Source organism: Microcebus murinus, chromosome 5 (genome assembly GCF_040939455.1).
Source record: "Microcebus murinus isolate Inina chromosome 5, M.murinus_Inina_mat1.0, whole genome shotgun sequence".
Classification (NCBI taxonomy): Eukaryota; Metazoa; Chordata; class Mammalia; order Primates; family Cheirogaleidae; genus Microcebus; species Microcebus murinus.
In genome coordinates this window covers 101220118-101235113 of record NC_134108.1, presented here as the reverse complement: position 1 = coordinate 101235113, position 14996 = coordinate 101220118, and the positions used below count along the sequence as shown (strand labels likewise).

General features: G+C 39.6%; 2 protein-coding genes across 2 annotated transcripts in view; one reads left to right on the top strand and one right to left on the bottom strand.

Annotated features, from left to right (window-relative positions):
* Positions 1-13980, bottom strand: part of XPO5 (exportin 5) — a 49750-nt gene extending 35770 nt beyond the window's left edge. The window contains exons 1-10 of the mRNA XM_076003324.1: positions 13679-13980; positions 12190-12311; positions 11192-11264; positions 9667-9804; positions 9313-9495; positions 6063-6089; positions 4757-4942; positions 4070-4146; positions 1065-1164; positions 85-168 (exon numbers count right to left, since the gene is read on the bottom strand). Coding sequence (XP_075859439.1) covers positions 85-168; positions 1065-1164; positions 4070-4146; positions 4757-4942; positions 6063-6089; positions 9313-9495; positions 9667-9804; positions 11192-11264; positions 12190-12311; positions 13679-13783 — 1095 coding nt within the window. The 5' untranslated portion in view covers positions 13784-13980. The remainder of the gene's footprint in view (positions 1-84; positions 169-1064; positions 1165-4069; positions 4147-4756; positions 4943-6062; positions 6090-9312; positions 9496-9666; positions 9805-11191; positions 11265-12189; positions 12312-13678) is intronic.
* A 109-nt stretch (positions 13981-14089) lies between these two features.
* POLH (DNA polymerase eta) overlaps positions 14090-14996 on the top strand; it is a 33086-nt gene continuing 32179 nt past the window's right edge. The window contains exon 1 of the mRNA XM_012773081.2: positions 14090-14387. The gene's annotated coding sequence lies outside the window, so the exon portion shown is untranslated. The remainder of the gene's footprint in view (positions 14388-14996) is intronic.

Genomic DNA, 14996 nt, shown 5'->3' with positions numbered 1-14996 from the left:
GAGCTGCAATATTACTTCAGGCCATAATGCTTAATTTTGGTTCACCTAACTAAAATGTTGAAAAGTTACCTGCATAAGGTTTACCTGACTTGGGTGAGTTGTGAAAGCAAGAAAAGATTCCAGGTATTTCCCAAAGTTCGCTGGTGTTTCTACATCAGAATCTGCACCCTGTAGGAGAAAAAGACCACCACAGTAATAATGTTGATGGGGGATGAGGGGAGGAGCAGGGGAGTAGTACAAGCAGATAAATTAAACCCTCAAAAAAGTTTGTTCTGAAAGGACTTTGTACTTCTTTTGGCTAAAGAAAGGCATCATTTCCAGGGCTAATATATAGGAAAGCTACTTTACCCCCATCATCAAAACTCATCCTGTGGTCAAATAATAAAATGAAAAAGAACATTCATTTCAGAAACTAGAGAAAGAAAAAAAATTCATTCTACTTCTTCAGTACTGGCCTACTCGTATCTCTGTGACCCAAGCTATTAAATAACCACTGAATGGTATATGTCTTATATCTGAAATTATCCTCTCTAACCAATTAAACCACCACAAAAAACATAACAGCAATTGCAAATGTCTATCTTCTAACTTGTAAGACTGAGTATTAAATATTTCCCTAATATTTAATAAACCTAAAATAGGTTTTTCTAGGTCAATGAGTCTAAAGTTTTCTTTCATGATCCAATATATCCTTTAGCTTGGGAAAAGGGGTTCTTTATTCAAGTCCATGTTTCATGGGCTAAGAACTTAAAAGGGTAATGCACTCAACAGACTGATGTTCTACAAGTACCAAAATTCAAAATACTAGTAATACTGACTTTATGAAATAATAGATGTAGACATTTGCTGTTGATATTAATAATTCTATTTTTGTTTAAAGAAATTTATATCCTTCAAATGTTATATTAAAATTCTTCAATCTGTGGAATCATATGAAATGATATGTAGGGTGATGCACCATCAGACTAAATACAATGGCATCTGCAACCCCTTATGAAGTGTAACTTTCTAAATGTTCTCCCCAAACAGCCCTGAGGCTCTACAGAAAATAAGCACTAGCTCACCAGCAATGCACACAGCTGATTGCCCAGTGCACACAACACCTGGCAGAGTCTCTTCAGGAAGACATAGTGTTTTTCTACCAAGCCTCCTCCATCAGCAATCCTGCAAGATGAGAGAATTCCTTATACCACTGACAAAATAAAAAGGACTGTAATAAAAACATGACTTTGTGTCTCATTTTTCCAAGTCACTTAGTTCAGGTTTATTATTCAAGAATCCAAATAGCTCTGCTAAATTAAAAAAAAAAATTATTTGGTGGCAAAACCTGACGTGAAATGATGGACTATTCACAGCAACAGCAATTAATAATGACTAGTATGAACAACAGCCATATGAGCTGCCTTCTGGAGGCAGTAGAGCATAATGTAAAAAGCAGGGGCCTTGGGGAAAATAAAGCCTAGGCTCTCATGATGCAGAAGGGTGGTATGGTGTTACGGTTTCCAGTGCAGGCTCTGCAGCCTGCCTGCCTGGGTTTCAATCATAGCTTAACTAACCATAGGTATGGTATGGTACCCATAGCCCAAATGGAAATGGGACACCTCAGTGTGAATGTCATGGTCTCTATGGAACTAAGAAATGGACCTAGAAGCAGTAACTACAGTGGCTACCCAAAAGGCATGTTATTCATTTAATTAGCAGGACTCCTTAAAAACAGTGCTGCGGTCTGCATAGGAAAGAAAGCCATGATAAATGTGATAGCAAGCGATTTTAAGTAATACATAGGTGTCTCACACCTTTACATTTCTCCATGGGACCAAGAGTAAGTGAAGAGTATTGAAAAAAGCAACAGCTTTAACTATTTGTAATACACAGTTTTACCTGACACTTCCTGGTAAGAAACACATATCAGGAAATGCTTTAATATTTTCCAGAGCAACTGGAAGAAAATAAGCAGAAGCCATTCCAACCATGCATTGCTTAACAATAGTGATAAACTTTGAGAAATGCATCATTAGGTAGTTTTGTTGTCATTGTACACACATTATAGTGTACTTACACAAACCCTAGACGGTATAGCCTACTACACACCTAGGCTAGACTACAAATCTGTATAGCATGTTAGTGTACTGAATACTGCAGGCAATTGTAATACAATGGTTAAGTATTTGCGTGTGCTTCTAAACATAAAAAAGGTACAATCAATGGCTGGGTACAGTGGCTTATGCCTGTGATCCTAGTGCTTTGGGAGGCTGCAGCAAGAGGATCACTTGAACCCAGGAGTTTGAGGCTACAGTGAGCTGTGATCCCATCATTGCATTCCAGCCTGGGCAACAGAGCAAGACCCTGTCTCTAAAAAAAAAAAGGATGGAGGCTGGTCTGAGTGCAGTGGTGTTTACAACTAATTGATCATAACCAGTTACAGATTTCTTTGTTCCTTCTCCACTGCCACTGCTTAACTTGACTAGCCTAAAAATAAATAAAAAATTTAAGAAAGAAAGAAAAAAAACTTACAGTAAAAATATAGTATAAAAAATAAAAATTAGTATGCCTATATGGAGCATTTACCATGAATGGAGCTTGCAGGACTGGAAGTTGCTCTGAGTCACTGGGCGAGTAGTAAGTAAATGTGAAGGCCTAGGACATTACTATACACTAATGTAGGCTTTGTAAACACTGTCCACTTAGGCCACTCTAAATGTATTAAAAATTTTTTCTTTCTTCCATAATGAATTAACCTAGCTTACTGTAACCTTTTTACTTTATAAACTTAATTTATTAAACTTTTTTTGACTCTTTTGTAATAACTCAGGTTTAAAGCACAAACACATTGTACAGCTATACAAAAATATTTTCTTTCTTTATATTCTATTCTATAAGCTTTTTGCTATTTTAAATTTTTTTAAACTCTTTAAACTTTTTTATTAAAAACACAAACACACACATTAGCCTAGGCCTACACAAGGTCAGGATCATCAATATCACTGTCTTCCACCTCCACATCTTGTCCCACTGGAAGGTCTTCAGGGGCAATAACACGCATGGAACTGTTATCTCCTATGATAACAATGCCTTCTTCTGGAATACCTCCTGAAGGACCTGCCTGAGGATGTTTTACAGTTAACTTTCGTTTAAAATAAGTAGTACACTCTAAAATAATGATGAAAAATACAGTAAATACATAAAACAGTGATATAGTCGATTAATATCATTATTAAGTATATGTACTGTACATAATTGTATGTGCTGTACTTTTACATGACTGGTAATGCAGTAGGCTTGTTTATACCAGCATCGCCACAAACACATGACTAATGCAATGCACTGTGACATTATGATGGCTATGATGTTACAAGGCAATAGGAATTTTTGAGCTCCATTATAATGGGACCACTGTTGTATCTGTGGTCCATCGTTAACTGAAATGTTGTTATGTGGTGTATGACTGTATTTCAATACATAAAATGTGTTTTATGCACACATCTCTCAGTTTATTCCTGCGGCCTCTAAGAGCCTCAGCACTTAAGGCATTGATTGCTTTGAGGAGGAGAGTAGGGAAGAGCATCTGGAGTTCTGCACTCAAGGTAGGCCCTAGGACAAGACTCTGGTATAGCAGATAGGAAAAGTGTCAGGCCTAGACACCAAGGTTACTTGGAGGCTCATGGATCATAGAAAGCAGAAGAGAAAATCAAGAAGATAGTTGCCTGTGGAGAACTGTAAAAGTAAGTGGGTACTGAGTCAATGGCCACAACTTATTTCCAGCATAAGGTCTTCAAAAAGGTTGAATAGTCCTCTTAAGATTGCCTGATTTTCTTATCCAAAAGCACTGTCAATTGACTAGACGCTTAGCATTTAGATAGGAGCTTCAGATATATCCAAATAAGATCTAAAAATCACAAAGAAGTTAGAAAACACATTGAAAAATAAAGAAAGCCAGGAAGAGTGGCATATGACTGTAGTGGCATATGACTCGAGGGGCTTGCTTGTGCCCAGGAGTTCGAGGTCAGCCTGTGCAACACAGCGAGACCCTCATTGCTTAAAAAAAGAAAAGAAAACAATAGATACTCACTGTGCAGCAGAGAGTATGTAATGCATGGCAACATCTCCAAATAACACCATCAAGGGCTTCCGGTCTTCCAACTTGCCCTAGACCCAATTTTAGGAAAACAAAGTCATACGAACTTATTATTAAAAGTCTCAAAGTACTGATATCTTCCATACCTATATAATCAAATATACTGACTTCATAATTTATTATATACCCCAGGGCTCAATGAACACTGGAAGAAAGCCAATTCTTTAAAACCAAATCTGGATAAGACTTGCATTTTAAATGTGTTGGGCAATAATACTGATATGACAGCAAAGTAAATTACATCCATAGATAATATTCCTATAGAGAAAAAATCCTGGTCCCAATTATTGGCCAAGACAGATATAAAGCCAGTGTAGCTACCATCTGATTCCTAGAATACACTAAGTGAGCTTTAAACTTTAACATTACTTTTTCTTAAGTATGAAGTGCCAAGAATCACAGCTGTTTTAAGAAGCAAGTAGCCTAACAAATCTCTGCCAATGGATCCCTAGAATACTGGCAAACTCCTATCCAAAGGGGTTGGAAGTAGGCAGTAAGTTGGCCTCAAGGAAAAAAACTCTAAACTTTTAAATGTCTTTCTATGACAACAAACACGCAATTAAAGACACAGCCTATCTCAGAGACTCTAAGGATAAAAGTCAGTTTGAAGTGGTAACTTACTTTTCTGCTGACTGCAATGAGAAGACACTCAGCTGCTCCCAACTGAAGTTCCTGTTCATTCAGAAGCAGGCACAGCATCTCCAGGAGTTTACAGTTTTCAGCAGTAATGTGACTCACAGACACCCAGTCAATATAGCCTGCTAGAGTATTCAATGCTGCAACTGCTACTCGACAGTTTGCTTGAGCCTGCATGAGTAGAAATAACTTTTGGCTGTGAAGTCCTCACTAACAGAAAAGGAAGCAGTGGTTATAACTGAATTCCTATTTTTTAATTCTAAAAAGAAAATCATTTTTTAAAAAATATACTCATGGCAGGGCGAGGTGGCTCACACCTGTAATCCCAGCACCCTGAGAGGCGGAGGCGGGCAGATCGCTCAAGGTCAGGAGTTCAAGACCAGCATGAGCAAGAGTTAGACCCCCCCCTCGACTAAAAATAGAAAGAAATTAATTGGCCAACTAAAAATATATATAGAAAAAAATTAGCCAGGCATAGTGGCACATGCCTGTAGTCCCAGTTACTCAGGAGGCTGAAGCAGAAGGATTGCTTGAGTACAGGAGTTTGAGGTTGCTGTGAGCTACGCTGATGCCACAGGACTCTAGCCCGGGAAACAGAGTGAGACTCTGTCTCAAAAAATAAATAAACAAAATAAAAAATGTACTCATAGTGAGACCATGTCTCTATAAAAAATAAAAAAAATTAGCCAGGCATGGTGGCGTATGCCTATAGTCCCAGCTACTTAAGAAGATGAGGCAGAGGATCACTTGAGCCCAGGAGTTTGAGGCTGCAGTGAGCTATGATTATACTCCTCTGTAGCCTGGACAATAGAGTGAGACCCTGTCTCAAAAAAAAAAAAAAAAATGTACTCATGAAATAGTCACTGATAGGGAACTCAATAGGTTTTCATCTGATATAGGTAGAAACATAATTAAATGAATGTAATTTATGACCACAGATATATGGGCATAATTTAGGAAAACCATGTATACAAAAATATTAGATGCTAAATGCATCAAAATAATGGCTGTTCAGTAAATGTACAAATACGGTTGATTTTTATCCTTGTATTTAAAATTCAAACAATGGCATTCTCAACATCCATCCATAAGACCATACTGGCATGTGTGGCCATTTCATCTTTTTTAAGAAATCCTAAATGTTATAATTTTACCTTCCACCACAGCTCAGTGATCAAAAACAAAATAAAAACAGAAGTAAAGCCGAGGTCACCTTGCACTAGATGTATATGCATCCCCTCACCTGAAAGCCTCAAAAAAGTCTCTTTCCAACCCCACATAGGGCTCTTACCTTGGACTCTTGAGAAGAATCTGTCTTCTGAAAAAAAGGTATAAGGATTCAATGTTGTTAATGAGTAAAAGGCTACATAGATGCGATTTTTAATCTTGGAAAAGAATACAATTTTACTAAGAACACATAACTGATATTACCTTAAGAATTAAAGCCAGGAGCATAACTAAATGAATGTAATTTATGACCATGGATGTATAGGCATAAATGTAGGAAAACCATGTGCACAAAAATATTAAATGCTAAATGCATCAAAATAATGGCTGTTCAGTAAATGTACAAATATGGTTGATTTTTATCCTTCTATTTCAAATTCCATAAAATGTTACATAACGTTTATAACTTGTAATTGTATAAAATAAATATTTTCCTAAGGAACTTCTGAAAATAAAATTAAGACTAACTCCTGAAGATGACTAAAGAAGGAATATAAGCAGTAATAGTAACTTCTGAAATACATGGAAATCTATCACTATCAGTATCATATAGTATTTGTTTTACAATTCCTTTTCTGAACTTTCAAATAATTTTTTTTAATAAAGAACAATTATTGACCCCTCATCATCAGTCAAGTAGAGATGTTAACGGGGGCAGAGATGAGTAGAACCTTCAGACCAGCATCTACTACTGCTGCCCCAGAAAGAAACAGAATCCAAGTGATAACAGCCAAGTCCAGCCTCCACCCTCTATGCCAACAAAGCCTCCATGCACCCTGGGACCACTGCAGGAGCCAGGTGACTGGACAGAGAAAGAGAGCCCATTCATTCCATGTTTGTTTACCATTCAATCTACACCCCAATTGGGAAGGTGAAGGGGTGGAAGTAGAGAAGGAAGTAGGAATGAAGTGAGAAGTTCAAGGTATAAAAGATGGCTCTTGGTGTGCTCTGGTCCTGGGCAGAAGTAGAAGCCTGATTTAACAGATGGAGAGAACTGAAACCAAGGCTAAGGAACAAGACCACAGTATATGTTTCTAACTTGTGTCAGAGCCATCACCAGCCAGTCCTCCTCTGGCACATGCTCCATTGGCTAGATATCTAGGGCATCTAACTATTCATGATTTGAAAGTATTCGAAAACCAATGGACTTTACTAAATATTATAGCTGGGAACAGTTTTTCAATGCTACAGAGTTACAATGTTTTTCTTATAAAATAAATGGCCATTTATCTTTTTTTATAGAGATAGTTTCCCTCGGTTGCCCAGGCTAAAGAGCCATGGCGTCAGCCTAGCTCACAACAACTTCAAACTCCTGGGCTCAAGCGATCCTCCTGCCTCAGCCTCCCAAGTAGCTGGGACTACAGGCATGCGCCACCATGCCCAGCTAATTTTTTTCTATATATTTTTAGTTGGCCAATTAATTTATTTCTATTTTTAGTAGAGATGGGGTCTCACTCTTGCTCAGGCTGGTCTCAAACTCTTGACCTTGAGCAATCCGCCTCAGCATCCCAGAGTGCTAGGATTACTGGCGTAAGCCACCACACCCGGCCTCTGGACACATTTTGGTTGTCATAACAGAGGGGTTGCTAGTGGCATATAGAAGATAGAGGCCAGGGATGCTGCTAAATATCCCGTAATGCACAGGACAAGCCCCCACAACAAAGAATTATCTAACCCAAAATGTTAATAGTTCTGAGGTTGAAAAACTCTGATCTAGAATTCTCATAGCTACTTATTTCACAAAATAGGTTTAATTAAAATTGTTTTATGCCCTTGGCTGCTATATTGGGTTCATTTTTAGAGAAGCATTAGATACTAATGTGAATGATGAGGAATACATACTATAACTGTTAGGGTGGGTGAGAAGGAACTCACAGAGTACGTAATCTATGCTGCATACAGTCATCCCTTGGTATCTTTAGGGGATTGGCTCCAGTCCCCCACCCTAATACCAAAATGCCTGGATGCTCAAGTCTCTTATATTACTTATAATACCTCATATAGTATAAATACTATGTAAATTTTTATGCTATATTAATTTGTTTTTATTGTTGTATTGTTATTTTCCAAATATTTTTTATCTGAGGTTGGTTGGATCTGTGCATAGGGAGGGCCTCACTGTATTTGTTTCACTTTATGTGTTATTTAATCCTCAAAACAACTCTAAAGTCAGAAGGTGTTGTCTCTAAAGGTTTAGAGAGTAATGTTGAAGATCTTTTTTCTGATAAATCATTTTAGTGGAATTTATAACTCATGTTTTATACTATAATAGAGTCTTTCTCCAAAATACTTTCCCAAGATTCTTCAGAAGATAACATCCAGAAAACATTTGCATTTAAAAACCTATGTCAGTGGAGCAGCTGGGCGTAGTGCCTCACACCTGTAATCCTAGCACTCTGCGAGGCTGGGAGGATCGCTCAAGGTCAGGAGTTTGCTCAAGGTCAGGAGTTTGAGACCAGACTGAGCAAGAGTGAGACTGTCTCTACCAAAAATAGAAAGAAGTTAATTGGACAGCTAAAAATATATAGAAAAAATTAGCCAGGCATGGTGGCGAATGCCTACAGTCCAGCTACTCAGGAGGCTGAGGCAGAAAGATTGCTTGAGCCCAGGAGTTTGAGGTTGCTGTGAGCTAGGCTGACACCACGGCACTCTTAACCCAGCAACACAGTGAGACTCTGTCTCAAAAAAAAAAGTGTCCAGATATCTGCAAATGCCCCCCAAGGGACAAAATCATACCCCCTCCAGTTGGAACCACTGTATTAGATTAACTTTCTTTTCTTTTATTTCCCCCTTCCCCCTAGATTAATTTTCAAACTGTCTTCTAAAGGACAGCTGCTAAAAATGATAATGGTTGGAAAGATAATGTCTGGCTCACCCTCTTCTGCAGAAGAAAAACCTCCTCAGGAGAAAATAAAATACCATGGATTATACAGTGAAGATTAATAAACTTGGAAGCTAGTCCACTGCAAAAGGGACCAGGACTAAATACAATGCCACAATTTAACAAGATACTATCCTGACATAACAGAAATCCAAGTTTTCAAATATTTAGTATTAATCTTCACTTCTATACTGTTTTAAGAATTTTCTTACAATAAAGGAATTATTTTTTGTAGACATGGAACCTTACTGAATGGAATTTTTTAGAAAATTAGTTGTAGTTTTTCCCGTCATTTCCCTTTATTTTGCTTATAAAATGTCATTTTCCTTTGTTGAACCAGACACATTAGTTCCTTACTAAAAGTTCATTTTAACTAAAAACAAAAACACTCATATTAGAAAACAAGACTTTTGTGGGGTGGGCTATCCCTTACCACTTGCTGGTACTTGTTTACATTTTCTTGAAGCGTGTTCAGTAGAAAACTGAAGATCCTTTCCATGTTCTGGGTTAACGTTTGCTGGATATCCCTTCTTCTTTGATGGGGAAGTGTCTGAAATGTCACTACGTCCTCTGCCAGTCGCAAAAGGATGAACATCACTAATTCTGTCTGTGTTTCCTATGCCATTAGAAATAGGCTAGTTAAATTACACTAAAACATCTTTTTTATGACATGTATGCCCAAAGGCTATTTTCTGTTGACAAAAAAACCCAAATATCAAAAAACAAAAAAATCCTGAAATTTGTTTCAAGAACAAGCATGCTGAATTGATAAAGCTGTATTTCATACCTCTTGTTTGGAAAGAGCATCCAATTCTATTAACATGTCAGGCCAATGCTGTGGCCACTCTCGCTTGATCATTTCTACTACAATTCGAGATAGAACATCTTTAATATGGTTCTCCTCTTCCAAAATGTTCAATGTTCCCTGAAAAAGAACAAGAGATATTAAGAGGTCTGATAGACTTTCAGGAAAAGAAAACTGGGCTTTAAAAGTGTACAAAATTCATCAGTAGACCTGCTTTTAAACTAAGCAAAACAAACAAACCTGTTCTTCATGGCTGAGTCACTTGTCCTGCATTCTCACTAATCATTCTCCCCACTTAAAGCTTAAGTGAGGATTGCATCAGCTAATAAAATGGTTCACACAGAGCTAGGAAGACATCATTGTTCTTTATAAACTGAAAAAATTCTCATATTGATTTTTTAAACATTTTTTGTAGCAATGGGGTCTTGCTATTTCCCAAGCTGGTCTCTAACTCCTGGGCTCAAGTGATCCTCCTGCCTCAGCCTCCCAAAGTGTTAGGATTACAGGGGTAAGCCACTGCACCCAGCCTCTCATATGGATGGCTTCAGTGTTTTAGAGGGTCAGGGTGGAAGACTACAGAAATAAAGATTATAGTGAAAAGCTGGTAAAACAGGAGTTTGAAGGAGCAACTGATTACTTTACCAATTAAAACTATTGGTCCCATTATTACCATTTTATTAGTAATAAAAGACATAGAAATATTAGAAGGTACAGATTGTACCTTTCATACTCTTTATTAAAAAAAAAAAAAGAGCCGGGCGTGGTGGCTCACGCCTGTAATCCTAGCTCTCTGGGAGGCCGAGGCGGGCGGATTGCTCAAGGTCAGGAGTTCAAAACCAGCCTGAGCAAGAGCGAGACCCCGTCTCTACTATAAATAGAAAGAAATTAATTGGCCAACTGATATGTATATTAAAAAAATTAGCCGGGCATGGTGGCGCATGCCTGTAGTCCCAGCTACTCGGGAGGCTGAGGCAGAAGGATCGCTCGAGCCCAGGAGTTTGAGGTTGCTGTGAGCTAGCCTGACGCCACGGCACTCACTCTAGCCTGGACAACAAAGCGAGACTCTGTCTCAAAAAAAAAAAAAAAGAAAAGAAACGGCTATGGATTTTAAACATGTTTAAAGTCATATTCTAGTCATATTCAGTCTGCATGTTTTTCATTATTAGTACCACACAGTAGTTGTCCGGAATAAAAAAAACAAAGTGGACAGTGTTTCACCCTCCTTTAGATCTAAAAAATCTTATTCATTTGCTGAAAATGTTCAATCTCCGCTGCTCTGTCTTTATAATTTAAAAAATAGAAGTCAACACAAAAAGGTGATTAATTAAATCTAGTAAGAGATGTGATGCATTATGGATTCTTGTGCTGTCTGACCTATTTGGAACCAATGAATTTTTACACAAACTCTACACTGAAGAAGTCACATTTTGTCTAAAGCCTTAAACTTTAGACTTTAATTAATTTTCTTAAAGACTAAACACAAGTCTTCCAACCACCCATTCCTTACATTTGCAATCAGCTCCATGACACTGTTCTTCAGATAGACCTTCTCCAATCGAGACATGCCGTTCCATCGAAACCTGGCCACCAAAATGTATAAAATCAACAGACTCAAACTAGAAATATTCTCTTCACAAGAGCATAGCTTTGATTCCTGAATTAGATTATACTGGAGATTTCATTAGGAAATTCTTTTAATTTTGTAGCCTTTAAAGAATGGACAAAAACAGTCCACATTTAACCAAAATATCAACAGAAAAATTATTGGGATAGGGTTTTATATATGCAGTGGTTCATTAATTGGAATCCACAAATCAAACTTTTCCCCATGATTTTATCATTAGGCTGAAAGCAAATATACATCTAGGACAACTGCAACAATGTAGCTGCTTTTCAGAAAATATAATCTTAATATTAGTAACTTTCTTTCTGTGCCCGCTTACAAAGTAATAGCACAATTCCAGAAAAACTGTGGCTAAGTCTTAAAAGGCTGATTCTTCTGATAGGTGTTGAGAGTAGGGGACTCAAGTTAGAAGGGGTTTTCAGTTATTCTCACATAATCCTTCTTTGGATGTGCCATTCAGAGAATGGTACTCATGCAAACTTAAAAAAAAAAAGGTGCAGTACCTAAGCAGAGGTTTATTTAGCTATACATTGTATTACTCTAAAAAGGATCTGAGGACTGCTGGAATATAGTAGGAGCTCAGTAAGTGCTGGCTGAATGAGTAGCAGCTATTAGCTAATATTTGTTGAATGCTTAATATGTACTATGCACTTTTCACGGATTAAGAAACTGAAAAAGAGAAAAGTTAAGTCCTGAATGAGAGTTCTAATAACATCTAGGGATCTAATAACCTGTGAGAGTCTAATAACATCTTAGGGATCAATACTTTCTCCTTGGGGGCTGCTGTTTTCTATTCACTAAAAAGCATCTCTGTAGGTTATTTAAGAAATAAAGATTTGCTCTCTCACAGACTTCAGTGATAATGTCCAAGAGCATCTTACTTGACAACGTGTTCCAGGATCTGAAGACCAAAATGTCTGACGATGGCAATTTGTGTTTTTTCAGCCAACTTCAAGCCACAAGGGACACAGACAGGGCACTTTTCTTTAAACTCTTCACAAAACTGAAAGAAGAAAAGGTAGAGTTTCCTTTGGGAGCTAAGAAAGGGTGAGCACCAAAAAAATTCCACCTTAAGAAACTCTAACTTAAGCTATATTTTCAAATTATAAAACCTAGCTCAATATTATATGAATAAAGAACTGATAAACATTCTTTCCAGTTTGATGGTTCTACATTTCCCACAATATAGCCAAAAGTAGTAGCCTTACTAATGTTGAAAAAAATTAGATCTAAATTATTTGTTAGAGACACACCCTGAAGTACATAGGGGTGAAATGACAATTTCTAGGATTTGTTTTAAAAACCTTCGAGGGAGAGTGTGGGAAGATAAAGCAAATGTGGCAAAATCTTTATAACTGTTGAATTCATGTGACAGGAGTATGCAGAATCATTAACAGCATTCTACTTTTGTGTTTATTTTAAATATCTGATAACAAAAAGCAAAGTAATAGAACCCAATTGCTTCTGATCCCTAACTCTGTGGCAAACATCTACATACTGTAAAGTTTCCTCCAAGTGGCGCTCACTCTCCTTTATGAAGTTACATCACTTAAAAAATGTACAGCACAAGTATTTTCTTCTGAACAGTTATTTCTCACAGTCCACATATATCGTCTGCCGGGCAAATAAGCTCGTATTGCACTAACATCCCCAATTTGCAACGTATGAGTGGGTCCCAGGAGCACAGTATCCGCAACTTAAGAAAACTACTTTTAGGAAACCAAAGTGCACCTGTTAAAATGCAAAGTAAGTGGTAGAAGTTCATCTTTGCGCAAAATAGCCTAAGAATATCACACACTAAAAAACATGGGAGGAGCGGGTGTGTGAGAATTAGCCCAGAAATGTCCAAAACACACATGAGGTTTAAGCGAGACGGATGTAAATAAAAAGAACACTCGAGGGGCTCGGGCTGGGTTAGGACTGGTCAGGAGAGTGGGTCAGCAGGGAAACATTTAGTGCAGGGGAGACTATAAAGAACGAAGCTGGTGGTGGGGCCGGTATATGCACGTGCGCCTGGGGAAGGCAAGGGAATGTGGGGCTCAGGGGATGGACGGGTGCAGCCGGCTTTGAAGGGGGTCGTGGTGACAACAAGAGTGAAAAGAAGTGAGGGAAGGGGGAGGAGGGGGAGTGGGACGTGGAGGTGAGAAGTTAAGAGGCTAGGGACCGGAGTGTCCCAGACGAAGGCCAGGAGCCGTGAGCAGAGAAGGCGGGGGGTGGGAAGAAGTGCTGAGGGCCGCGAGGGGAAGATCCTCGGGGTTTGGAAAAGGAGATCCAGGAGCCACGTGGGCGGGGAACGATCACCCGAATTAGGGCCGGCGCCGCGGCGGATGGGGTCTCCGGGCGTGCCCAGGGTGCCAGGACCCCAGCTACCTTGAGGGCTTCCAGCCGGTAGCGCTGGGTGGAGCTGGGGTCCATCATGACCGTCACCGCTTTCACCAGCTGCTCGCACAGCGCGTTCACTTGATCCATCGCCATGCCTAGTGCCAAGCGCCGCGAGCGCACACCACCGCCGTCCCGGGAGCACGAGGCACCACGGCTCCCTTGGCGGGACCACGTTGGTACCGGGCCGCGGCGGGCTGGGGGAGTGCGGAGCGGGAGGAGGAGCGTGAGCAGCAGAAGCTGGAGCCGGGAAGGAGCAGCCGCTGCGCACGCGCCCGACCCGCCACTGCGCACGCGCCCGACCCGCCACTGCGCACGCGCCCGCGGAAGTCCAGGCTCCCTTGTGACGGTTGCTCCTGGGTGGGCGGAGCCGGAGACGGAAGGGCTGCAGCGCGCAGGCGCGTCAACGGCTCTTCACAGCGCGCGCGGTGTCTAACCTCAGTCCCGCGAGGTTGCCGCTGAGCGCGCTGCTTCTGCTGAAGCTTGCTGCGCTAAGGGGACGGTTGTTCGGGAAGGAGCCTTTACGACTCCTGTTCTCCTTTTCCGGTTCAGCATCGTCACGGGGACTAAATCTCTCTCAAAACTCGCTCCCAGAAAGGCGATAAGATATTCAAGACTTCTCCGTATCCTTCCATTGGACAGCGAGCCCGGCTTCTGCGGCATCAGCTGTAGGCAGTTTTGCTGGGTGTTTGTTGCCTTGGTAAGATTACTTTTGGGACCGTTCGATATCATTGTTTTCGGACTTTCCATGTTGCGTTAGCTATTGGTTTTATGGTATAGCGGTGACAGCTGACACACTGGGCCGAAATTGTGTGAAATAGAAACCATGCTAACAGAGATAAGGTCCTGGTATTGATTTTTCTTGTAGAAAAAGTATCTTCCCCGGTAGCTCTTCACTTGCGCTTATTCTCCTGGGTGTGTTGTTACTTGATCGGCACCAAACTTGTTTTGTGCAGATTGAGATAAATCGATATATTTAAAGATGAATAATTGCAACTAGTGAAGGTTTATGGAGTTTTGATAATTGGCCAAGTGCTATATATGAGTGATACATACAAGTTGTGTAACTCTTATCCCAAAGAGTTCTGGCAGAAAATGCGCTTCACTTTCCATCTTTGTAAAGCTCTTGCTTTCTTTGGTAAATACATAAATTTGGTAAATACATAACCTGAAAACCGCAACAGTTTTATTATCTGTTAAAGTCTGGATATCTGTTTTTATGTGATTGTGTACTCAGCAAAATGTTTGCTGGACTTAAATCACTGCTGCTTATTCCTACTCCACTTCTGGTATTTGGATCTAATATGGT